Genomic DNA, 27,164 nt, shown 5'->3' with positions numbered 1-27,164 from the left:
AGCTCAAAATGCTTAAATCTATGAAGATGAAAATAAAATAAGGATGCTGAAAATGCCCCACTATAGAGAAAGATAATGTCGATGCTGAAAATGCTGAAAACAATGGGGATGAGGCTGAAAAAAATTATGTTGCTAAAATGGTTAGACTGAAAATTTAGACTGAAAACTTTTGAAATGAAAATGAAACAATTAAGCTGAAAATGTCCAGCTGAATTTAAAGATAATGCTAAAAATGCAGAAGAAACTCAAAATGCTGAAACCTATGGGGATGAAAGTGAAATTACTATGCTAAAAATAAAAATGATTTTGATGCTGAAAACTACAGAGATGACTGAAAAAGTGATGCTGAAAATGGTCAGGCTGAAAATGAAGGTAATGTTGGCGCTGAAACTGCTTATAACCTCAGAGATTACAGTGAAACAATAATCCTGTAAAGGAACATTAATGTTGAAAATGCTGAACAAGCAGAAAATGCTGAGAAAAATTGATAATTGTTTGCTGAAAATATATACAGGTTTAAATTGGCTGGTCAATTTTTAAATGTGTAAGAAATATAAAAAAAAAAGATTCAGACAGGAAACAATTGTTAATCTATCATTAATTTATTTAAAAACAAAATCTATTAATGCCAATTGTGCTTTTCTCTGAGAAAGCAAGAAAAAAAGTGACACTTTCATTTAGTAGCTGGTGATCCTTAGAGTAACCACAAGATCTCTGCTCTTGTGTTGTTTTCCTTAATTTACGATCTACAGTGTTCATTTGGATTCTCACACAAAATAACCTGTTAACATGCACAAAAACAAAATAAAATAACACAACCTAATAATAACATTACAGTGCATTACAAAGGCACCTGCTCCCCAGGTACAGGCATTTCTTCTTTTATCCTACAAAGTTACATAGTTGTACAGGGATGTTGTAAATGTAGCTCCAGCGTTGAATCCTTTCATAAAAAAACGTAACAACACCATTGAGTGCTTGATATCACATTAACCTTTTAGTGGGGGACAGATGAGATACATTCAAGAGGTAACACATTTCATCTCCTACGCACACAACTATCATTCTCTGCAACATAATCCACACACTAGGCTGTATTATACAATTCAGGTTAAGAAGAGTTCACATTGGAGTGTTGATAATTGAAGGCGACCAGAGAAAACATGCAGTACAGTACGTGGAGTGGTTTTATCTTGGCGGAGGATTTCCCCTCACTGTGGGGGGACGTTTACAGAGTATGGGCTCAGAAATGCTTCTCTGATCTCACTCCCATTTAAATAACTTACTTTGCTCTTCTTCCACATGCTATGGGTTTCATTCATCAAGTCCCTCAGTAAGTTTTTAATGGGCATTTCATTACATATATTTGAAAAACTGCAGGAAAATATGCAGGATTTTAATAATAAATAGGCAGAATGCTGAAAAAGCTTCAAAGTAATTGTAACAAGCAGTGTTGCAGACTTGTCTTCTGATTTAAATATTCTTTAAAGGTGTAGTGGGAAATTGTTTTATTGCCCCGACAGATTAAGAATGTTAATTTCCAACATTCACACTGCTTGTTTTCACATTAAAAATCTGGGATTTCAGTTCTTCTCCAGTGATAGGGACAATTCCTCAAACTTCCTCTGCCCTTTTAAACAAGCTCTCACTTCTTTTTCTATCTGCTTTGTATGCCGAGATTAACTTGTTCACAAAAAGAGTTCACTGTAATGATAACACAGAGTATCATCTAAGGACTAAGTCTTGTCAAAACATTTCACGGTGCATTAAAGTCTGAACGGTTTGTTTGTGATTTTCATCACTTTATGTCCTACCTACCTGTCTGATTTAAAAAAAAAACACTTAAAATCAACTCTATTATAAGACTGATTTCTTTGAAAGATTTATAAGGAGAAAATGAACGGATAAACCTGAAGGTTTTGTAACATTTTGAGACATCAGCGCTCCTCGCAGCTTTTAAAAGTAAACAAGAAAGGACATCCTCTCCTTTCTTTAACACTTCTATCCTTCTCTACAGTACAACGGAAAAACTGTCTTGTTCTCACACCTCTAACAGATTGTTCAGATGAACAATCTGTTAAGGGTTGTTCAGATGAATTATACAAAGGATATGTACCGTTTATTTTGTATTACACTCCAACATATGGAGCAACGCTGCTCTCTCAGCATTGACGCCACACCAACTTTTATACAGTTCATATCATACATGAAAAAAAGGTACGACTCCCAAACGTCTGCTCTCCCTGAAAGGCATGACTGAAGAGTGTCTGAGCTCTCTGCAGCTGAACTCAAGTAGATTTGATGGCTGGTATGAAAGACTTTAAGTGCTGTGCTATGTAACATTCATAAAAAAGAAAAAAAAAATCTAAGCAAACAGAGGTCTAAGTCGCTTTTCATTGTCATGAAAAGAGAAAATGAATGCACTTAGATACTAGTGGTTTGAATGCACTTAACTGTAGATGCTTGTGATTTGAGGCTTTAACTGTGCCAGCATTCAAAATGTACAAATTGTGTTTGCCTAGTAGATACCTTGCAAAGATTGGCTGCTCATATTCGGATAATAAACCTGTAACTGTAGTACACCTGTCCAAGCTGTCTACATGTACATCTGTTTCTGTCAGTTCTTTTGAAAGTAAAAACATGGATATGTTTGCATTCTGCAGGAACAGATTTTTCTACCTAAAGCCTCCCTATCATTGAGTCTGATGAACAGTGCATAAATCCAAATGCACTTGAATGATTGTTTTTGAGGATTATTTACAAAGTCTTGTTAGTTCGCAGTCTTGCATCAAACTACATTTTTTCATGATTTCTACTGTGACAGTGGAGCGCACATTGGGGAGAAAAAAGCAGGTTTACAAACCTGCAGAAACACTAAAATGCCTTGATGTTTTTGGTAATATTTAATGTTATTTTCTATGCATAATTTGTTCAATTGTATAGAGAAAAGGCAGCTTGCTTTGTTGTTACTGCTATAAAAGTTATTTATATTTACTAACCTGCTTGGGTATATTTTGAGATAGTTCAAAATTTTGAGTGTATTAAACTTAAAAGGTCCCAAAGAGAGGATGATTCTTAGAGGTACCTCATCAAATATGGATACATGGGTTTATCAGCAGCACAGTTAAAAGACAGGGAGTCTTAAACTGCGGCAAGAGGGGAAGACTGGCTTCAAGTCTCTTCCGGCTAACACCTAACTGTTAGCGGCTGTTATGTGAAGGCACTTCCTGGTAAAGCTTTCCACAGAGTAGCACCTGGGATTGTTTAGAAGTAACCAGTTGAAGCCCTTTTGCTGGAAGGAGCTTGGGGTCTGAGCTGGGCTGAAAGGGGTCACAGCAAGGTGAAACCTAGGATGTACTGCAGGAGTTTGTTCCGATTGGCCTGAGGTAGAAAGGTGCTGCTCAGCTCCAAAGTTGTCACCCGGTTCTCTCTTCTCTCCTTCAGAACCTGCAGAGAAGTCAAACAACAATTATATGCTGTTTCATAGGGTTTTATAAAGTTGATAAAATAAACCCAGAAGTCAAATGAAACACAATATTACCCCGAGCTCTTTGAATGTCCTCACTGTGTTCTTCACCAAGTAATGAGTTGCACTTTCACCTGGAAAAAAATAAGAAACACAAAGGGATTTTAATATTTATTAAACCTGCTTGTAAAATTTACAGTGTATGGGAAATACCGCAGGTTTACCATAAGCAGCCACTCCTCTCTCGGTGCGAGTGAGAAGGTATCTGAAGAGCCTCTGGGTGTAGTCAGACTCAGCCATTGGCTGACTCAGACTGTGGACGAAGATTGCGGCTCCACTGTAGGCCTCCAAGACTGGACTGAGCAGTCTCTGGAGGAAGATGAAGAACTCCTGGTGTTCTGCGGCAACGCTCACCTGATTGACAACACAAAACAAATAGTAAACTCAACAAATGGATGTCATCTGAACACACTCAACTGAAGGCACTTATTGAAAATGGTTTCAAGAAACCAGGTTATAACTTTCAGTCATGTAACTAGTGCGAAGGGCTAGAGGGCTAAAAAGAGCCCTGCATGGAGCTGCAGCCTTGGGCATTTTAATTCTCCGTCTCGTCAAAACAACAGATATTTAAATCCCCTGTCAACAACATAAAAACTGCTTATTGCGTTTCAGAGTAGGTATGCGCGTGAGCGTCACATATGTATGTCTCAATGTTATGCAGCCTGAAAGAGGACGAGGATGGGAGGAAAGCAGCTTTTGGTGCTGCAAAAAAAACAAATGGTGAAAGGGAAAGGGACGATGGGGGAATAGAGTGATGGGGGACAGGAGAATTGTGGAAAAGTTAAAAAACGAAGATTGTGCCAGGTCCCAAACCACAGGTCCGAGTCAAGTCTCAAGTCTGTGCGACTTAAGCGCAAGTGTGATGAATCTATGAATTAAATTACGTTTCATATATATACATATAACTCACCTTTAGGTAGCGATCTCTCTGCTCCTCTCCAAAGTCACTGTCCTCATCTTCCTCATCACTTCTCCAGGAGAGTGGCTCAGGGAACTTTTTGGGCCAGGGTTCATCAGTGGGGCTTGGGCTTAGCTCTTCCTGGTCCTCCTGACACATAAAGCAGCATTAAACCATCTTCTCAGAGGAAAATCCCACCACATATTACACAGTAATACAGCTAGCAGCTCAGCCAAAGAAGTTAACCAAGACTTCCAGACTTAATCAGAGTGGTTGTTATTTTTTTTGTCCACCAGCAGTGATGTTCACATAAGTGCACCAACCTCTGCCACATAGAGAACTCCGTACTGGATCAGCCGGGTCACAGCATCGTGAAACACCTGGTAAATCGTCTGACAGGGCTGTGAGACAAAGAGGAGAGGCAGAGAGACATGGAATTTAGTATAAAATATGCTAAAATCCTCAAAAGGGAACAAGAGCTAAAGCTGATACCATACCTGAGAATGTGATCATCAGTAAAAGATTTTTAAAACTTTAAACTGATTAATCACAGAGGAATTTGCATTTGCTGTTGCTTCTAAAGGGCAAAGATAGGTGCTGCTTAAGATCATGGTGCAATTTTTATGCTCGTTCCCAGTCCCACTACCACATTTCCTGCTTGTTTGTGTACAAGAAACCTTTGCAACTTAAACTGGGCATTTTATGTTTGAGTTGTAGCTATGTTGGTATTGATTATATTGAAGTTAACGCAAAGAAGAAAAGAGAGGAGATATTTGAGGAAATGGAAAGTCCTGCTGCTAAGTCAGCTTAGGCAGAGGATGAGGTTTTGCACCTATTCAGCCACATAATTATACTAATACTCAATGCTACCCTGTTGACCTATCACATGCCTTGTGGTCTGTCTTGTTTTGATGGTTAATTGCCTCTGTTAGGGTTCAGGCCTACACAGACTTATGGTGTAGCATTAATTCAATACTGGAGAAAAATCAGGCTTAAGATGTCCTTTTCATACCTGCTAGACTCACTGTATATAGAAGATTAAATTGTTTTGGATGTTTGGAGAAATGGACAGAACTTACTGGTGCCACTGAGACCTCATTGACAAGGAAGTAGGAGAGCCCAGCAGCCTTGCGGATGAGTCTTTCCTGACTGAGAGGGAGACTGTTAAGACCACCGGGCTCATTATCAGTCTCTGATTCCACAGCAAGCTCTCGCTGCAGTGACAGGATGCTGCAAGCTGAAGAGAAATCAAAAGGGAATTTAGTGAAGTGAAACTTTAACTTAAACACCAGAGTGAGACTGAACACAGAAACAAATTACCAATGATTGCATCAGAAATGAAGACGTGGAAAAGGCCGTTGCTGTAGAAGTTGAGCTCAAAAAGAGCGGGTACAGTTGGACAGGGTGCGATTGTGAACTCCCCGTTGCGGTTTGAGCTGCTGGTCACATTTACGCAGTTTTCCAGCAGATGGAGGGCGTGCATGACCACGTCCTCTGAGTTCCCTGAAAAGCCCAGGTCAAAGTCCCGGGACAGGATCTCCTCCTTCATGTTGAAGAAGTCTTCCACCAGCTTAGACAGCACAACTCCCTGTGTGGAAAAAGAAGTAAACAAGAGCTGAAACATGGATCATATTAATAAACTCTTGATGTCACATTTAGATCCTGACTTGAGTCTGTAATCTGCAGCACAGACCAATTCATCAGGACAGAAAGACTGCTTCAGTGATTGTTATCTGCTTTTACCCACTTACATCAAAATGCCTGCAGAGGGCAGAGAGTCACCACTAATGTACAGGGGAGGTGAGAGAGGATGCAGGAGGAGTGAGATCTCTAACAGAGAGAGACATTTATTACTAGCATGCACACTGCTCTGACATTTAGATCACCTTGGTGTAAGGGAGGGAGTGTGATGGGTGAGAGGTGGATGAAAAGTAGGAGAGGAGAAACAAAAGAGAGCAGAAATCTGAGGAACAGAGAGAAAAGGAGGAAAAAAGAGAGGGTGTAGTTTACACTAGGAGAGAGGAGGTTAAAGAAGGGACATGAGAGACAGCTAGCTTACCTGTCTGTGTCTGTAGAGCAGCAGACAGGCTACAATGTGGGTGGACATAATCGCTGAGGTCTTATTAGCCGCTGTAAGGGGAGAGGAAAAGAATATTTTCAAATCTTTATTCTTGGTAGGAGATCGAGGTTTCATTTCCAGAGCTGTCGGAATTACAAGCTCATTACAACAGCAACATAATAAACAAAGTACATTGAAACAATCGAAAGAGGACATAACACAAAGTCAATGCTTTTCTCACAAAAATGGAGAAATGGAATCAAGTGAAACAGTTTCTCTGTGGCTAGAAATTTAAGTCCTGACCTCTGCAAGAGTTTGACTTTAGAGTTTGTTTGAGGGCGTTCCATGAGCATGGGGCATCAAAAAAAAACTCTGTTTAACTGAGTTCGGAACAAGCTTGAGGAACTTTTGAGAAGTAACAAATCAGCAGAGCACATCATGGATATTTGAGGTTTCACTCTAGCAAGACTGAGTTTTAAGGAGAGAGTTTTCCAATGAGAGGCTTGGAAATGTGTAAAAAACAATGTCTGAGGTAACCTTTTTCAAGATAAGGCCAACTAACCTTTCATAGAGGACAAAATGATGAGTGGGCTATCTGTCACCAGTTATAAATCTGAGGGCAGAGTGATGGACAATGTCCAAAGGAATTAGGAGCTGAAACTGCAGCATGCCTCTAACTCACATCACCATAATCCATAACTGATAACAACACAGCTTCAACAACTCTCAAATGGATTCGTTTTACAGAAAACCAACTTTCTGTCACACTTTGGAGACAAGAGTATTGATTTGGTAATTTACTGATAAGTCCTTATTGAACCATATGCCCATGTATTTATATTCAGTAAATCTTTACATTCCTAGTTTCACAATCAGTGTTTCTGGCTCTGGAGAACAACATAAACTATGTTTTACTTACATTTAAAATACGTTTAGGGTTATTCTTGAAGAGCATTAAAGCAAGTTGTAAATTCTTGAAAGCAAGATAAACAGAATGTTTGGACAACACACAACAGTGTTTATTGTATTGCTGAGGTATAATGGTTTAAATATGAAAGAAGGAAAAATATACATGTCTTGCAAAGTGTGAGATGTATTTTGTTATCCCTTTCTTGGGGATTGTGTGTAAATAGAGCAAGGTTAGAGATGTAATTATTAAAGGTCATTCAGACCATTAATTATTCTATAATGCATGAATACACACCATATATACAAAAGTATTTCGCCAAAACTGTTAATTATTGAACTCAGGTGTTTAATCAGACACGCTGCCACACGTGTATAAAATCAAGCACCTAGCCATGCAGTCTGCCTTTGCAAACATTTTTATATTAAATGGGTTCTGAAGAGCTCCGGGACTTCAAGATTGGTACTGTGATGGATGCACCTTTACAATAAGGCAGTTTATGAAATGTCACCCCTGCTAGATATTCCACAGTAAACTGTTAGTGATATTATTTGAAAGTAAAAGCGTTTAGGAACAAGAGCAACTCAGCTGCAAAGCGGAAGACCACATGAAATCACAGAGCTGGGTCAATGACTGCTAAAGCACACAGTGTGTAAAAGTTGCCAGCGTTCTGCTGATTCCACAGCTGAAGAGTTCTGAACTGCCACTGGTATTAATGTAAGCACAAAAATTTTGTGGCTGGAGATTCATGGAATGGGTTTCCATGGTTGAGCAGCTGCATGCAAGCCTTACATCACAAAGTGTCAGAAGGAGTGGTGTAAAGCACTGAGAAGTTTGGTGGAGTAGGAATAATGGTATGGGGCTGTTTTTCAGGGTTTGGGCTAGGCCCCTTACCTCTTAACGCTTTAGCAGACCAAGACATTTTGGACAATGCTTTGCTTCTAACTATGTGGCAACAGTTTGGGGAAGGCCCTTTTCTATTCCAACATGAATCTGGTCCAGTGCACAAAGAAAGGACTATAAAGAGATGGTTTGATAAATTTGGTATGGAAGAGCTTGACTGGCCTGCACAAAGCCCTGACCTCAACCCCACTGAGCACCTTTGGGAGAACTGGAACAGAGATCACGAGTTAGGCCTCCTCATCCAAGATCTGTGCCTGACACCATAAATGCTCTACAGTGCGAATGGGTACAAAATTCCTACAGAAACACTCCAGAATCTTTTGGAAAGCCTTACAAAGACAGTGGAGACTAAAAAGGGGGCCAACTCGACTTCAAAGTACATGTATTTGAACACAATATAATTACGGTCCCTGTTGGTGTAATGGTTAGGCAGCCAAATACTTTTGTCCATATAGAGAATATGTTCATATGTCTATGCATAACACATCCTCATATGGTAGAATGAAATCATGTATGGCATGAAAGTTGAGGACCTGCTCCTATGATGTTTTTTGCATAATGTCTTTTAAATGAATGGCCATTTTGCTTTGTGTATTTGTTAATTCACTGAGAAGAGCTGTTCTTGTTCTTGCTCCTGTTTTGATCCTGTTGTATTGTGCTTTCAGTGTATATGACTACATGGGTGTCAGACTCTAAGAAGAGTAGCTGATGCTTATGCAGGTGAAAAATTGGGATTCTAATAAAGAAAGAAGAAAGCAGTATTAAATCAGAGACTCCCTGAAATGACAAGCATGTCTAAGTAGCAACATTGTGTGACTCCAAATCAGCAAACCTTAAAAAAAAAAAAAAAAAAAAAAAAGGAAAGAATTTTAATTTTAAGACCAAAAATATAGGAATCTGCCTGATGTCTGCCATTGATGGTTGTTAAAAACTTAAGGTATGACTTACTTTATGTCATAACTTCTATTTTGTATCATTAGAGTTAATGGTAATTAATCTTCAAAGCCTGGAATTGAAGTGTCTAAAAATTAATTTCTCAATCTTTTTTTTTTTTTTTTTTGTAATTAAGTCTGACATTTACATTGTTTTCCAGGATTAAAAATCAGCCATTACAACCATCTCACAACATAAGAAACACAACAGAGAAAAAATTGTGTGCGATTTTGTGTGCATGTCTTCACATAAAGGTTACTAGTGGTCATCTTTAACGTGGCTCAGAGGAGGTGTTAAGCATGTGCGAGCACTGGTACTGCATTCTTCCCCTCTCCTGCTTCTCTATCCTCCCCTTCATCCCATTGGCTAAAAACAACATGCCATCCAGCTGGAGACTTCCTGATTGGCTGGAGCTGAGAACCAAATAGGGCTAGCGTAGGAGAATGCAGTTGAATGAGCTGGGGAGAACCGGTTTCTGCAGTGCTACCCCAGGGCGAAGGCCCTGAGTGATGTGAAGCGGATGGACTGATGCTGTGCTGTGTTGGATTTCATTAATGAAGGCAGAATGATGGATAGCATTTCAGGAGCGCTGCATACTCTTTAAAGAGCAGGTGCACCTTTAGAAAAGTGTGATAATGAGACACGTGTGCAGAGATTTGGGAGGTAAAGGAGAAATGTTTGGCAAAGCAGGAAACTTCAGTAGAGTGATGAGCTACGCTCTTTTCAAGATTTTATGAGTCTAAGAATAACTACTTAATATCAAATAAAAATGCGGAAATATTGGTGTGCTAAATGAACATGCTGTGTGGATGTGTGGATTACTTACTGAAGAGGACGTGCTTGGCCAGGTTGTTAATGACTTGTCGTCTGAAAATGTCATCGGGCAGCTCTCTGTTCAGCTGCTCTTCCTCCTGCCCTCCAAACAGCTGAGCATCCGGCCTGGAAGAAAACACATTTATGTGTAAAAAGTTAGATAATGATCTAAGTGTGTCAGCTTGACATGTTATGCATAATTTTAAAAGAAAACAGCTTCCTTCTCTGTTGAGCAGGGGTTTATACTTAGGTAGATATGCTACCTGATAGTTGATTCTGCTCTAAGACCACCACAGGCACTATAAAAATGACTGAACACAACCAATAAACAATTTTAGGATGATATTTTAGGCATCAATAGAAAGGCCCCACAAAGGCTTGAGCCTACCCTCTGCGCTACTTACACAGTAGCTTTATTGTGTGAATAAACGGCTCCTTGCTTCCTTAATACACACTTATCTGAGCTTTTAGTCCAGCCAAAACTTAATGATTTACCATCACGTCTGCACCAGCTGTTATTAGGTTTGCTTTACTACTTTTGGAAGAGAAGATAGGCCACAATTTAGCTTAAAAGATGGTGTACATAATATTTTAAAGTAGTACTTTATGCTCTAATAACACAAGATCTAAACTCCCAACTTCAACCCTGGTATCACAGATTTTGCTGTCCTTTTAGGACAGACTATATCACTGCATCAACATTATTAAGGAGAGACAGCAGTGAACTGAAGTGGCCCCTGCCTGTGTAAACTCAAGTGCTTGGATAACTGACCCTGCTGTGAAGCGGCAGGAGGGAGAAGTCAAGTTTGTGTCACAGGGGGTTATGATATGACACGTGGACTGCAGGGCTGCTTGTAACACTGGCCAGATCAAATACAGCTGTTTGTCAGAGCGGGAAGTGTCCATGTTGGCTCTTACTGTGCAGATATAATGGTCGGCATCAAGGTGTGTTCCAGAGACACAGGTGGTGGAATATGGCGAGTTCTCTGGCAGTCCAGGTACTCCTACATTTGACAGAGAAGTGTTTAGAGGAAATATAAACTCAGGCAGAAAGATTCAGTGTAATACTCCTCAATTTTTTATGCTCACTTATCAGAACTTTTAAATCAAGAGTGACAATCCAAATTCTGTGCTTGTGGTAGCTTCTAAACCAAGTGACACCAACAATCATGCAGGTTTTTTTAAGTTGATGTTAATCTGCTTCAGTTACCTTTAGGGAGAAGGGCTGGTTGAAATCAACTCGTACACATCCATAATTCTTCCTCAGCATCCTGAAAACTCCACATGCTATCCCCCACAAACTCTCATTCTTCTTAGGTTTGCCCTGATTGAATAAAAAGTTCAGATTGTTACAATAAAAACCTGATTATCACTACAATTACAATAAAAGGGTAAAGTTTCAGAAACCAAATACTACAATTAACATAAATTCCAAATCATGTTTCAGGTCTTTTGAGGAATAAAGAAAAAATCTTTGTTGCTAAACAAAAGGACACAAAAAATCCCACATAACTGAGGCACTTACCAGCTGCTCACTATTGTAGTTGCCCTCAATAATACGATCATAAGAGATGCCAACTGGCACCACCAGTACATCTGGGATTGACCCAGTGCACAGCGTGTCTACCACGATAGACAGCATGCCTGCACGTGCTGTGGACGGCTTACCGCTGCGGGAGCGGGTACCCTCCAGGTAGACCTCAAGAAACTGCTGCTGGCGCAATAACTCCTCTGTGTACTGAAGGAAGATTTAAAAAACAGAGAGAAATGCGGAAGATCAGAAATAAAGTTCATTGATAAAAATTTAAATGACTGTAAAAAGACAAATTATTACTGTGTGTTGGCCAGCTGCAGATACATGACTACAATGGCATCACTCACAACAATGAACAGCAGTAGTACAGTGGCATTTGGCACCAGCTATGCAGAAGTTATGTCTTAAGTTATGGCATAAACTCCACACTAGTCCTACATCAAAACTAGTTCAGTTTTAAATGAAGTTGTGTCACTGTCTGGCTTCCCCACAGAGTTGTTAAAGCTCATCATAAATAGTAGAATGTGATGCCTAAACTTACCTAAATATTGTTGGAGGTATGATTTTCACTTCATTTGACCAATCAGTTAAAAGTATTTTGCAGTGTGTTACAGCTCTAACTCTCCTGCCTGGCTGTCTCTAATGAGACAAACAGCTAAAAATAATTTCTGTTAACTGCAGTTAATCTTTAAATTGTGATAGTTTGAGGATTAATTGGATAAGCACTGCAATGAAGTGATAATTAAAGCCTAAATCTACACCCAGTGTCCAACAACAAGAGTTATGATTTCACCAACATGACAGTGGTGAAATCAACAATAACATGACATAATTAAACGGTGCTTTATTATTTATGGTAAAAATTATCTTAATCTATGATAAACTAAAGCGTGAGCCTCATGAAAGTCATCGTACATTTTTGAAGGACGTAATCAATCACAGAGAACATCCTACCAACCCCGAAAGGTCTCAGCTAATTTCCAGCTCTTCATCATCCTCAAAGTTAGCCCACCTTTCACAGCTATTACCATGACAATTAAAGAGTAAAGATATTTGCTGACAAGTTGGATTTCTAAACTCTGAGAACTCTGATTTTTAGATGTGAAGTCTCCAATGGTCGGAATCTAAAATCATAAGATTTCTATCTCAAAAAATTGATGTCCCTGTGTTCCTCTCATTACTGGCAGCTATCTGCCACTCTTTGACAAGGTCAAGCATTAATGCTGAATTCCTATCATAAATTGAATTTTGGGGCTGTTATCTATTGACATTAGTGGGGCCAAGTGTTAACCTTAATACCTGATTTGGCCTTCTTACCTGGGAAGAAAAACACATCTCTGGGGAAAGACATTTTAAGGCAATAATTAAATCTCATGTGAGTCCTGAACTTTTAAATTGAGACGAGGTCAGGTAGCTGTCTGGTGTGTTTCCTTCTCTCTTTGTTGTGCTTTGGTATCTTTTGTGAATCACTTTGAATTGCCAGTGTTGAATGTGCTATACAAATAAACATGTCTTGCCTTGCCTTTAAAGAGAACATTCTATCTACAAGGAAGAAGGTGTAAGATTGATGTTACGATATGATATAAAAAAAATGATATGAATATGATATGACACACTTAGTTGTCCTCATAGGGAAATTTGTCTTGGGCCCCAAGTTAAGTTAACTAAAGCCTATGTTGAAACCATCTCTGCAGGTGCAGCACCTTAAATGCTAGTTGAGTAAGTCAGAACTTGATGTCAAAGTAAGCATTTTTTGTAACATTCTCATTGCTGGTGCTTACATTGGGTTTAGATGCCTTGTGTGGATTGAAAGAGGCCTTCTCCCTACACAAGCAGTGAACTTTGCATAGCATACAAAAGCTTTGATTCCTATGTAGCTGTCCTCATGAATACTTTTTTATCTCGTTTTTCATGAAAATGTCAAAATATTCCCATGAGACATGCATTTAATTCATAACCCCACAAAGAGGCATGACTGAGAATGCTCTGATTGAAACATCTCACTCGGTTCAAAGATAGCATCCAAAGGGTCACGTTTCAGTCTTAGCTGACATTAGTGTTTGTGTTGCAAATGAGACATTGCTATGGAGTATGCGGCTTTACATTTCATAAAATTATTTTCAGGTGACTAACATTTAAATAGTTCTAAGCTTTCCTTGTACAAAATGTGCACTACCTCAACAAATTTGTTAACAAGAGTATTCATATAGCTCTGGCATTCAGTAACTGCCATGCCCCTTTTACTATCCGTGCTTGGGCGAGACAGCCAAATGCAAAAGGTAAATAAAGTTCATAATACTATAATGTGATTTGCATGAAAAGTCTTCTACATGGTACACTGACAGTATTCAGCTGCTGTGCATGCAGCCTGAATATGAGTTATAAACGTTCAGAACAATTTGACCCTCAAACACTCGGCAGGACACTGGGCACGTGCCAAAGCGGCCCTGTGGAGTACAGAGCACACAGCTGACTCTTGCTATGTAGACACTTTTGAGAGGAGAAGCTTTGTCCTGAAATGGACACTCGACTGTGGCGTACAGAGTAAGCTGTGAAAAGGACAGACACTCAGGCTCAGCTTTCAGAAGAGAACTGAAATTAGACAGCCATGGTTTTTTCATGCTTGCATTTCTGCCTATGAGGGAGTTTGTCCAATAAATGTCTGTGAGCAATGCAGGCAGACCAGATTCAAATCTTATCTTCTGCTGTATGAAATCAGCCCACTTCAACATTTTTTAGTTGCAAACTTGTGTACTACAACTGCTTCTATGCCTAGTGGGATGTGTGATAAAATACTGGAGGTGTTATTGGATCAAATTTAAGTTGTCATTTCCAACAGTTGCTCCTGTACTCGGCTGATAGCTCTTATCTTAGAGCCACCAGACACGCTAATCTAAAAGGCACAATAGGCAGCCTTTGTTGCTTCTCTTGCTCTCAATACTCTAATACAAACTCCAAACACACAAATCAACAGCGATTCTAAACTCTTTTTGGCATGCATAATTAGGTAAATCCACTAAGCTGTTTTGTAGCAAGCACGTTCTCTGTAGAGACGTCACGCTACAAGTTGCTTGTGATGACAAAGCAATAATATTAAGATAAGTAGTCATTAACATAAATTCAGGTTTCCTCATTAGCAGAAGCTTGTTAGGCCACATTATCCAAATACAAGAGCTGAGCACAAGTCTCAGATTACAGTTTTAATGAGTCTCTAATTTCTTATTCAGTTGATTCGAAATGCTTTTGCATCAGCAGAGCGATTATTGAGATGCAAATTTAACACATCTGAGTGGAAAAACATTTCTAAAAATGTCACATCTGAAAGGATCTGCTCACATTTGCTTACAAATATGATAAACCTTTTCATTTTTTAAGAAATTCTTAGTGATATTTGGATTATTATGCTGTCATAAATATGCCCATGCATGGGCTACAATCTTGCAGTCTTTGGGCCCTTTGGTTAAGATGTTTTGTGTGAATCTTCCTATGATCCCACTACAGTGAATTTGGCAGCTAACATTGTCTTGCAAGGTGTTTGTAGGTCAGAACAGAACATCCTGCTACAACAGCAGCAGGTTTAGAGTTTATCTGAATTGCTCAGACATGCAAAAAAAAAAAACAAATCAAAAAGGTAAAATGCAAAGCTGAATCATAAATCAGTGCAAAAACGGTGATTGCATGGTAAGAAGGAAGAGAAGAAAAGAAAAAAAGAGCATGACTGTTATGTAAGGAAGTCTTTTAACTCAGCTTCACTCAAGAATGAAAAGAGTGCAGACAGCAAAGAAGCTCCAAGACAACCTGCAGTTACATAATAACTCATGCTATGTAAAAAAAAAAAAAACAACACTCCAGAAGCATGCACAGACATCAACAGAATATAGGAACAGTATGTTAAACCAGTCTTTCCTGCAGACGATAAATAGACTCTTGAGACTTACTGCTTGTAACAGTGATCTGTACAGAATGTCTTTCTTCCCATCCCCCGTCTCCTCCATTTTCCGTCGTATGAAGAAGCCTCCAAGTTTACGGATAAGAGTGCTGAAAACAAACAAAGAGTTTGGTCAAGTAGCTTCCAGATTTAATTTTTCAACGCTGCAGCACAGCCTTATAATTTTCTTCTGGCTGCACGGATACTCTGTAAACTACAGTAAACAAATGCAGTGATAGTCAAGTAATTACTAGAGTTCAGTCATTTGGATTACAGTGTAGCTCTCTCCTAGCTACAACTGGCTTTTAAAACCTCTGCAAATTTCTGTGATTCAAAACTTGAATAAAACACCAACGAACAAGAATTGTGGTGTTTTTAAATGTTGAACCTAAGCACTCAAAGTTGCTTTCAGATGCAGATTATAAAAATCAGGACTGAGACTGATTCAAAAAAAGCCACAAATTTCTCTAATTTTTGACCACGAAAATAGATCAGAGTTTGTCCTCCAGGTTACATCTTTTGTCCAGTAAAACACTCTTTCTAAACAGCTGTTAGGTGTGTTAAATACCAGATTGATTCACCACACTACGCATACATTAATTTCTACGATTGTGAATCAATTAAAAATTTCTAAGAACAGGTATTCTTAAACATACTCTATCACACCCTACGTGCATTTTCAACATCAGATGAACTGCTGGTATTTTCCTCTGTGTGCTGTCTCAGCCGCAGGGGAATGTTTGACTCTCTGCAGCTAGCATAAGCAGTGCTAGCTCTCAGCGTCTGCCATGTTTACATTACTGTGTCTGACATACTGATGAACTGTCTGCACTGCCTATGGAACTGTGAGTTACTCAGCCTGTCCTGGTTTGACAAAAAAAGTTTTAAGACTCACTGTGGATTCTACAATCCCAGGCTAGGACTTAAAAGAGGATAACCTCAATCAGGTGCAGTCGTCTGACCTGGATGAATTAAAAGCTACAGGTACAGATATCTTGGTGTTTTCATTTATTAATCTCTCTTTTATACCTCACGTCCAGCAGCTGGTTAAAAGGTTAGTACTGAGACTGGAGTTTTGTTTAAGAATCAAATTTTGCCTTTATTTGAGTCCAGAGAGATTCTTTTATGCCTGTGTTGTACGTCAGTGATGTACGCCTCAGCTCAGAGCTTACATGATTTGAACAGTGTATCATGGAGCTCTGAGGTTCAACACTAATTTTAAAGCCTGCACACATCACTGTTTGTTGTCTAAACATGTGGGATGGTCTTCTTTGTCTACACATAGACTGAAACACTGGTGTATTCTTATCTACTAATCTATTCTTGGGCTGCTTGCTTCCTACTTTCTAACCTACATCAGTCAAAAGAGCACAGGAACTTACAACTTTCAATCCCAGATATTTTCTTGCTGTCTGTTCCAAAGTTCAGAACTGAACTAGGAAAAAACACTGAAGTTTGATGCTTTCTTTGCTGGGAAGAAATTTCAAAATACTTAAAACTAAATGATCTGCTTTCATTGGATGCTTTCAGAAGGAAGTTAAACAACTTGGAGATGGACACAACTGTTTAGTCTGATTACATTACAAATGTGATTGATTTTGGCAAATATTTTGTTTTAGATATTTTATCTTGTGTCTCATAATTCATAATATCTGCATGCATATGCATCACATCTCAGAAAGCATAACTAAGTGAATAAATTTTTCCCATTATAGAGAAGATGATTCGGGCATTAAAATGCAGCTTTAGAACATGAGATACTTTAACAGGTTCATAACCTGTTGTTAGGCCTTCTGCCTGTCAACTTAAATCCCCTTAAAGAAAAAATCCCTGATAGTTAAGTCTGACTCTTTAGTTCAGCTTTCATTCCTCTCTGATTCATATCAGAGGAGTTTCCTTTCTTCTGATATCAAACCAAATTTTTGTGTTTTAGCGTGGGGAGAGCAGAAATAGACCTCCTTTCCAGATCAAACTTGACGGTATGCTTTTTACCTGAGGATAGGGATGCTTAGGTTGTTCCCGGCAGCAATGTGTGGGGCTTTGATGTTGTGACAGAACAGGATCAAGGTGATGAGCAGGTAGTCGATGTGGGATTTGTGAACAGGCAGGAACACCATGGGCACATTTTGCTGCAAAGATGAGACAGAAAAGATGTTTAAATAAACAGTTTCTTGGTGCAGGTGGAGTTGTACTGTTGGAGTTAAACTGTGCACAATATTTGATATGTAGTGAATGCAGCATCAATTTACCCTGCATGTAGTTTTCATTATTTAAGACAGCGCTGATAACCTACGTGAAAATCTGTTTGCATCTTACTGTGTAAGTCTGCAGTACTGCATTAATTTTAAACCCTCTATTGCTGTCACAAATATACACATCTGATCATCCAATCAATACATTTATGTGTATTTTTAATTCTGACCTCTGTAGCAGCTTTCTTGACCATTTCCAGCTGGCCCTTGTGGATCTGGATGCTCCAGAAGAAACCATTGAAAAGCCTCAGGAGGACCCAGCCTGTCAGCCTGAAAAAATGACGAGTTATGTTGTGAGAAATCTGTTACAGAAAACACTGGATGCGCCTCTCTTCTTTAAAATGACTGACTGAGGGTGTGTTCTTGCAGGGTTTTTACCAAACTATTCCTATTACTGATTTAAATCTTTAAGATGAGATTTGTTCTATACAGTCTGTACCTTATAAAGGCTGGTGAAATGTTAGCCACCATCTCCTGAAGGAATGCTCTGGCCTTCTGCTTCACCTTGCTGACAGCTTTGTGCTCCTGGCCGGGCTTGTTGGTCACAGCCTCCGATTCTGTGGCTACTGTCATGATAGCATTTTCAACCCTGGAGTAGAAAAAATAGAGTTTAAAGCCTAGTCATGTTTAGTTGTTTAGTTTGTTGGCACATTCCTGCATATATCTTAAGCTGAATCTTACCTGCTGTTGTTGAGCACATTATCAACCACGTTCCTGGTGAACATGTCCTTGTTGACATCTCTCTCCATGACAAACAGCACGTAACTCAGCCGGCGTGCAAGCCATCCTCGCTGTCTGCACAAGCACACAAAAAAAATGCTCACGTGTGTGTGGGCTGACATTCCCAAATATTCTGTTTGTATGATTACATCAATGATTTTAATTAATATCAAAATTACCTCTCATACATGCATGTTCATACTAGGGCTGAAAGATTTGGGAAAATAATCTGTGATTTTTTTTTTTACCCAATATTGCCATTGCGATTTAATATGCGATTATTTCTTGAACAATTTTGAAAAAATATCTAATTGTGATCAAATTGGATATGACCTGTTGTATTAAAGGGATAATTCTTATAAGAAAACATATAAATTAAGAAAATATGATTTTTTGGTACACTATTCCAAAAATATGCCACTAAAATGACTGCATGATATGTAATGCATAATGTCTCTCCTGCAAAAAGCATCTAAAACTGGTATTTTGACACAAATTTTAGGTTAAAAAAACATTGCACCTTCTGTGATTTGAAAATTGCAGCAGGCCACATTGTAATTTAATCTTATTTGCGATGAATTGCCCAGCCCTAGCTCATACCACAAAAGAACACACTAGAAGATGTCATTTAACTTTTCCATTAAAGCATTCAATGAAACATACAAACAACTAAAAAAATCTCTGTTACAGTCTTCCCCTTTGCTGAGCCTCCACATGACACAATACTGACTGTGCTAGATAAATTTATCAATACTAACATGTCAATCATGGCTTTAGCCCATCTGAACTCAGGGATATCTTTATCTACATGCTCTGACAAAACAAGATGTTAATATTCAGTTAAGTTGAAACATGATGGCAAATAGCTTTTTTAAAGGTTAGCATAATAATTTAGACCACACTCATGTTTATTTTGTTGGGGGTTAAAGTATTAAGGTTTCTTGCTTCTACGGTCAGTAACAGTATGCAAGAGCCAGGTGTCCAATGACAAACACTTTCAATTATTCATCCGTCTATCTTTCCACTGTGTTCAAGACTGCTCCTCTTGAGCCATTTATTATACACAGGTTCTTAAGAAGACCAGCACATGTCTGCACTGTAGTGATTGTGCTCTGTAGGAAAGGATAAAGCTTGTGCTGTTGTTGGAGGCAACAGTTCAAGGGTCATCACAAGCCAAAGAAACATGTGAAAGCCAATCAGCTTGATGTGTTATGTCAGTTTCATGAAAGGGTTAGCGGATTGATCAAAACAAATGACTGAGGAAGAAAGTGATACTACACAAAGGAAGATGTTGCTTTGTTTACCTGGTGTGGGTCTCATTGATGTAGATAACATTTCTCAGTCCCAGAGATGGAATACTGGGGTTGAACAGTCTCTCCTGGTAAGAAAGCAAAGCAAAAAATGTAACATAGAAACAGAAAATAATGATTCGCATATCATTTTCAACATGTATTTGATTAAATACAGCACAAAGACACAATATCTAATGGTTTCTAACACATACACTTTTTTTCTTTTCCTTAAATAAACATGCATTCTGAATTTGATGCCTTCAAAATATTCCAAAAAAGTTAGGAAAGGAGCAAGACTGGGGAGGTCGTGGAATGCTCAGAAACATCTGGAACATTCCACAGGTGAGTAGGTTAACTGGAAACAGGTAAGAGAACTGACTGAGTATAATAGGAGCACAATAAATAAAGACTTCTTCCAGCAGTTTATCAACACTGTTCCTCAATGTAAAATCACAAGGAATTCAGAGATTTCACCGTCTACAGTCCATAATATCATCAGAAGATTCAGAGAATCTTAAGAAATCTCTGCATATAAGGGGTAAGGCTGAAAACCACCAATGAATGCCAAGACCTTCAACCCCTCAAGTGGCACTGCATTAAAAATCTGCATCAATCTGTGATGGATATTACAATGTGGGCTTGAGAACACTTCAGAAAACCATTTTCAGTTAATACTGTATCTATAAATGGGAGTTAAGACTCCACCATGCAAAGCAAAAGCCATATATTAACCACATCCAGAAATGAAGCTGAGTTCTCTCGGCTTGAGCTCATCTTAAGAGGATTGACCTCAAGTGGAAAACTGTTCTGTGGTCTGACAAGTTCAAATTTCAAATTCATTTTAGAAATAATGGCTGCCATGTCCTTCAGGCTAAAGAGGAAAATGATCATTTCAAACTGTTATTCATGCAAAGTTCAAAGCCAGCATCTGTGATGGTGTGAGGGTGTATTAGTGCATATAGCGTGGGTTACTTGCACATCTGTGAGGGCACGGATGATCCTTAGAGATACTTTCAGGTTTTGGAACAACATATGCTTTCATCCAGACAATGCCTTTTTCAGAGGTTACAACAGCATGGCTTCACAATAACAGAATGTGGGTACTAAACTGGCCTGCATGCAGTCCTGTCTCCCATTGGAAATGTATGGCACACTATGAAGCACAAAATATGACAGCTGAAACCCTGCACTTTTGGTCAAGCAAGACTGGGAAAGAATTCAAGAAAATAAATTACTTCTAAAGCATACACTGGATGGAAAATGTCTCTAATGCTGCAGTTTCAAAGGCTTGTAGCACAACGTTTAACTTACTTGTAAGCCTTACAAAACATTTGACAAATGAAAGACTTCTATGGCTGTTCATTGAGACTACAGAAAAGACTAACTAGTGTAGTTTTACAAAACTCTACCAATTTTAATGTCAATCTTCTGAACTCTTTGTTTCCTCCAACAGCATATGTCCCTTTATTTTTCAGTAATAAAGGTCTCTGTTAGAAGAACTAATAGCCTGGACCTGACAAGAGTCTAACAGATGAACTCATGTTAGAGTTAATTAGCTGTGTTGCAGTGTAATATTACCCAGCTCTGTGGTGTACAGGAGTGACAGCAGCGGCCCACAAAGGGCCTCTTTCTGTTGAGCAGACCCTCCTTCCACGTGCTGGCAACACAGCGCAGAACTGAAGGGCTTGTGCTGCGGTCCTTAGGAGACATTCACAAACAAAATCATTAAAAGGTGAAGGAATTACATTATGCAAATCAAAGGGTTAAATATATGCTTAGACAAGATAAAAGAAAATAAATCTGATGAGAAGCATATTGGTGATCCGACTGTATAATTGAATTACAGAGATGATTGTTGATCTGAGTTTGTGGCTTACCAAATCCTCATTAGGATGTTTCCAGCGGTTACACCACTGCTCTCCATTGTTGACCTGCAGCAGTAATCCATCTGACACCTCCATAGTCTCTGCTGTCTTTTACTCTCCCTCCAGATCACGCAGCACTAGCTGGCACGCTGTCAGGAGATAGTAAAAAAAAAAAATCATTTAAATCCAGCCATCCGCCTGGCAACATTCAAGCTTTCATTTCTAAAAATACAAAGAGACTAGATCTTCTACCAGAACAGAGAATTATTTTATCAGGAAACGACTGAAAGATAATTCACTGATTGCAGACCAAACTGAACTCTGGAACTTATTCTTTACTTACAATTATTTGTTGAGCACCTCATAATTTCAGTTTCTTTCTTCAATTAACCTACAATTCCTTTGAGTCTCAGCCTGTAAGTTTGCATTCTTAATCTACAAAAGGACAGTCTGAAATTAGCAAAGTGCTTAAATGTTAGTATAATATAGAGCTGAAGAAAATAAGCAGCCTTAAACTAAAAGGAAATACTCTGCTGTCATGTCCCAGCTTTATGAGATGTAATCATTGGTGCTGTAAATATTCACATTGTTCTCCAGATGTCGCAACATCTGCCTCTGTTCAGCATTTTCAGAGCATGAGGCAGAGCAGGAAATAATTCCAACTGCTTTCCTTTTATTGGGAATGTAAAATAAACCACATTGGCTAAAAAATAAGGTGTGCCAATGCATCAGCGTGATAGTATGAGTTGGGTTTAGCCCACACCTAATTGTTCCTGTTTGGCTAGATTTTCTAAGTAAGTTTGGGAGGGTTACATTTTTTTGATTGTTTCTAAACACCCAGGATAGAACTAATGGGTTGCAGAAATGTGGCTCAAATAACTGATGATAATCTTCAACCTAAATTTAATGACCTAACATCAGAGATCAAATGACGTTTGGGAGATTGGCAGTGCTACTTTACAAAAAAGTTACATTTTCCAATCCAGAACTTTAATTAATTAACTACTTCATAACTGCTTTATCATGGTTTTAGTCAATATTTGCAAATCTAATATTGGCAGCCTCAAAGCAGACAAAGCCTCGCACCGCCCTAAGATCTTTGGTGCCTCCCTTGTGAGTCCCAGGCCCCAGGTTGGGAGCCAATGGTTTACCCCAAACAAGTGATAAAAATAGATTCTATATAAAGATAATGCATAGCACAATATATTTCCATCGCAATTGGGAATGTTTTCTTGGGAATACGCAGCACACTCCATCAGATTATACTGCTTCAAAAACACCATTATCAGGGAAAGCTGAACAATTAGCAGAGGAGATTAAGGATGAGTCACATCTGTGTTTCCATAAATATCTGACACAGGTAAGTTTAATGTGAGGCCATTTGGTTGTTCCTTATCCAATTTTGTGCAAACAGTTAATTTTATCAGACAGCTTTGTAGTGTACTACAGACCCATGAGCAGTGTTTCCCACATACAGGCTATATTTGAGTGGGCCACCCAGGTATATTTACAGCCACCCAAATGCAGTACAATTTTTTTTTTTTACCTTTTTTTGAAAATCCATATAATTACCATCCACACATGCAAGAGGCACCAAGGCAACGTCTCATGTTAAAAAGGGAGGTTCCACCACTGTCAATTTTACATTTTTCTGCAAGCATCTTGCTGCCTATATTATCCTGCACTAACAGATTATGGCAGCGATATGCTACCTCATCAACAATAATCATTCACACAAACACAGAAACAACTGACTAGATTATGAAACATCATGTGAAACATTTTAAAAGGTTAGTCATGTTTGAGTGTCTTTGTAGAATGTAAATAGAGCAGAAACACACAAAAAAACCTACAAAACAAGGTGGGTGGGTTGCCGCCTTCTGCCACTCCTACAACCCTGGTATAGTAATACTCTGAGGAAAACTGATGACTCAGTCTAGAAATGCCTTAGAAAGATTTCAAACTTAGGTATCTACCCTGATCCTCGCTGGACAAGTTTTGAATTTTTCCTTGAGATAAGTTAACAGTTCTGGAGAACAGATTTAAAGATGTTGACATAGCCAAGTTATGCCTGTAGTTTCCTGTGTTGAGCACCACTTATCAGCAGGTAATTGGTAACGTAACTCCTCGGGTGACAAAGTTTGTTTTTTTTCCTGCATTACTGAATTTCACTGTTGTTAGTTGAACCCTGATTAGTTGTTGCAGAAACAGGCTAAAACCAACATATCCCATGCATTGAACTTCCACCACGCATGTAAATTGCTATTTACCTTAAGCTTGCTCTGTTACACCAGTTGCAAACTGAGCACAAAAATGACTAACAAAAAAGACAATAGTCTATTATTTCCATGTACTTTTCAAGTACTACAACTCTGCAACAACTAAAGAGACTATAACTAATTTCCAATGCAAGCGTTACACATTGCATTGCATCATATACAACTGCATGCTCACTGTCCATCTGTTATCTGTTTAATATGCAAATGTAAATTTACATGTAAAAATATGACATCTCATGCTTTTACTTAGAAAATCTGAGGTACGGTGCCTCTAACAGCTGTGAGCCACATAGTTTTGTCTCCATGTTCGCACAAGTCAGACCATAAAAATTCATAAATGGGTATGGAGAATATCCATGCAACACACTCCTCTTTGTAAAACAAGCTAACAAGTTTCGGGAGTGAGAAAAGTGGAAGAAAATTAAGAATATCCTCTGGTGGGGCACTCCTGGTGTCTTTTTATCCTTTGTGCAACCTCTTCCCTTGTTATTTGTCCATCTTAATAGGAGCGACAGAGAGAAAATACACGGGTGACTGGGGATAAACCTGGGGAGCTGCAGTGCATCACTTGCAGAGTGTCAGGATGCTACAAAAGGAAACTCTGTAATCAAACTGATGTAGCTGGCACTTGCTCACACTGCATGCAGTTGGGACTGGGACATGTTGCAACTTGCTACACGTGCTAAAGAGGCTATTTTGCAAGGACATTAATATGGTGGTGCCTTGAGACGTCGGCTTGCTTTTTGGTGTGCCTTGGTCAAAAAAGTTTGAGAACCATTGTCCTTTACAATGGATATTGTCTATCTGGCCAGTCACATTACTTTCCCATAATAACACATACATTCTAGTTAAGATATTAATATATATTAATAAGAAAAATAAGTCAATGCTGAGAGAAAACAAACCTGATGTACTTCATGTGCTACTATCATGAGAATCAGAATAAATGAGATAAGGATGCATATCCACTTATACATTTTTACCAACATTTTCTGTCCATATAACATCCACTACCCACTGAAAACACCTCTGTGACCCAGCTTTGAGTCCCAAACCACCAGTTGAGAACCACTGCAGTAGAATACATATGTGTCATAGAAAGGGCAGATCCACATTTTTATGATTAAGAGGTCTGACGTAGATGGCAGGCATGTTAAAACTCTTGGCAAAAAGAATCCTGTCTAACTACCAGCCATAGATGAGTGCACCTCTGGCCATTGATTTGTTGTAGTGTTGGTGGTGTAGGTGATATGCACACTGATGAGGAGAACTGGTTTTTAAAGGGGGTCAATGACCGGGAGTACTCCCCTTGATGGGCTGAAATTGTTGGAAGCAAAACAAAGATGTTGAAGAATGAGGAGCTTGGGGGATTAGGTAACAGGTGATAGTAGCCATAATGAAAGTTTCCATGAAAGCTATTATACTGATGAACGCAGAGGAGTACCTTATATGTTACTTTTTATGCCTTTAAGTCAAAATGTATCTGGAAAAATTTTGATAACAATATGGAGCTATTGAGTGTAGTAAATCGGACCATGTATCTCCACATAAAGATTTAGTCCGTTCATCAAAAGATGCGCTAAAGAAAACAATCAGCAATGCTACATTCTCTTAATTGTCGAATTGCATTGTACAAATAAAGCATTAACGTTTAATTCTTGTATAATAGCCTGCTAAATCATATTTTATTTGTGTATTATGGCAAAACAGTCCTGTTCACACACAGCACTAGGTTAATCCGTCTCACACGCTTCAATCTGTCTGCAATAAGCAGGTCAAACAGGAGCGGTCTCTGTGTGACAGATGGACTGTGTAGTTAACTAGCAGTGCAGACAACAATGGCTCAAACCGGACAGCCTGACGTCTGCCTTTATTAGAGAGTAACGCCGTCTTCTTCGGTTAAGGCTGTAGTACCCTCTCACTATCATCCGGTTATATAGTTACAGTTGTGTTCAGTTATATTTATCCATGACTTTTAAAGTCTCTGTGACCATCTCTGGTGCACCGCATGTCATGCTGCTGAGCCTCATGATGCAAACCCGACGTTCGGGGCTTAGGAGCTCGTGAAATGTGGAGTCCATTTAGCTTGACGATAATGATCAACGGTTACCGTTACATTTATTAGCATTACCGAGACAGACATGGCGAGTCAAGGTTAGATGTAAAAATAGTGCAGCGGTCTCTGAAACTCAATGACAGTGGAAAGTTAACCGGCTTTTTAAAGGTTTTGTCGTAAAAATCGGATTTCATGCGTTTAAACGTTAACCAAGCTCAAATATGTTAACGGCGTCGTGTATGCCGCTGTTACATTACAGTTATTGTTTCCATGACAATAGTACACGCGCGGCGTTAGCAGGAGATACTTCAATGTTGGCGATGTAGCTAGCAGTAGCTTGCTAGCCAGGCTGGCTCGCGAGAACAAAATCTTCCTTACCTTGAATGCTGTGTTAATACGCTGACTCATATCTCAAAATCAACTCGTCGACAAAACTACAAGAAAGCATTTGGGTCCCACGGTGCCCTCGTGTCTCCCTACAAAGGTCCACTCTCCGCAGAGGCGGAGACGGTGCTGCTCTGTCAGGGAAAATGTGTGACAGGAGGCAGAAGGACTGTTGTTTTGGTGTAGCGGAGAGCTGCCAACACTATTCAGCCGGCAGCCAGAGGAGGGCAGCACTGTGCCAGTGTAGTCTGACAGCTCTGCAACTCTAACTCCAAAGTTATGACTTCTTATCCTGTTATGATATTTCTGCATGGATCAATTTACCTGTTTCCCACTGCTAAAGTCACGACACCCCTCTTTGATGCTTTTTAAATGGTTCAAGATTTGATGAAGTGCCCTCTTTGGTGCCTTTTGAACGGGCTAAATTGACTAAGTACTCTCTTTTGTGCCCAATTGTGGACTGAATTTGATAAAATGCCCAATTTTGTGCCCTCTAAATGGACAGAATTAAACTAAGTACCATCTTTAGCGCCCTTTAATTGAAGGAAATATTTTTCTTTCCCTCTATGCCCTGAATAAATACGATTACCCAAATTTCGCTCTTTGATGCCTTGTAAACAGTAAAAATTTCATAAAATGCTCTCTTTGGTGGCGTGTAAGAGACAAAACTTGACAAAATGCTCAATTTGGTGCCTTTTAAATTGGCCAGATTAACTAAGTGCCCTCTATCGTGCCTTTTAATGGACAAAATATGATGAAGTGCCCTCTTTGGTGCATTTTAAATGGACAAAATAACCTTGGTCCCCTCTTTGGTT

At 39.0% G+C, this 27,164-nt stretch overlaps 1 protein-coding gene across 1 annotated transcript; it reads right to left on the bottom strand.

Moving 5' to 3' along the window:
* Positions 1 to 607: 607 nt before the first annotated feature.
* gpam (glycerol-3-phosphate acyltransferase, mitochondrial) lies at positions 608 to 26,521 on the bottom strand. Its single transcript, XM_041816207.1, has 21 exons — positions 26,344 to 26,521; positions 21,643 to 21,779; positions 21,344 to 21,463; positions 19,778 to 19,851; positions 18,435 to 18,548; positions 18,193 to 18,342; positions 17,924 to 18,023; positions 17,494 to 17,630; positions 15,512 to 15,611; positions 11,565 to 11,777; positions 11,250 to 11,363; positions 10,958 to 11,043; positions 10,053 to 10,165; positions 6,484 to 6,554; positions 5,745 to 6,012; positions 5,504 to 5,661; positions 4,748 to 4,825; positions 4,437 to 4,574; positions 3,691 to 3,880; positions 3,542 to 3,600; positions 608 to 3,447 (listed from the first exon to the last, which is right to left on the bottom strand). Exons 2-21 carry the CDS (start codon positions 21,724 to 21,726, stop codon positions 3,331 to 3,333), a joined length of 2,484 nt encoding a protein of 827 aa, XP_041672141.1. The 5' UTR covers positions 21,727 to 21,779; positions 26,344 to 26,521; the 3' UTR covers positions 608 to 3,330.
* Between the last annotated feature and the right edge of the window lie 643 nt (positions 26,522 to 27,164).

This window comes from Cheilinus undulatus, linkage group 20 (assembly GCF_018320785.1).
Source record: "Cheilinus undulatus linkage group 20, ASM1832078v1, whole genome shotgun sequence".
Classification (NCBI taxonomy): domain Eukaryota; kingdom Metazoa; phylum Chordata; class Actinopteri; order Labriformes; family Labridae; genus Cheilinus; species Cheilinus undulatus.
This window is presented reverse-complemented; position numbering and strand designations above follow the sequence as displayed.

Bases quoted from the DNA above. Each gene is read 5' to 3' on its own strand.
- gpam (XM_041816207.1), bottom strand. From the start codon at position 21,726: ATGGAGGTGTCAGATGGATTACTGCTGCAGGTCAACAATGGAGAGCAG. The intron at 10,166-10,957 runs GTAAGAGCCAAC...GTTTTCTTCCAG, and splicing joins CCGACCATTATATCTGCACA to GCCGGATGCTCAGCTGTTTG. The intron at 4,575-4,747 runs GTTGGTGCACTT...TTTATGTGTCAG, and splicing joins GAGTTCTCTATGTGGCAGAG to GAGGACCAGGAAGAGCTAAG.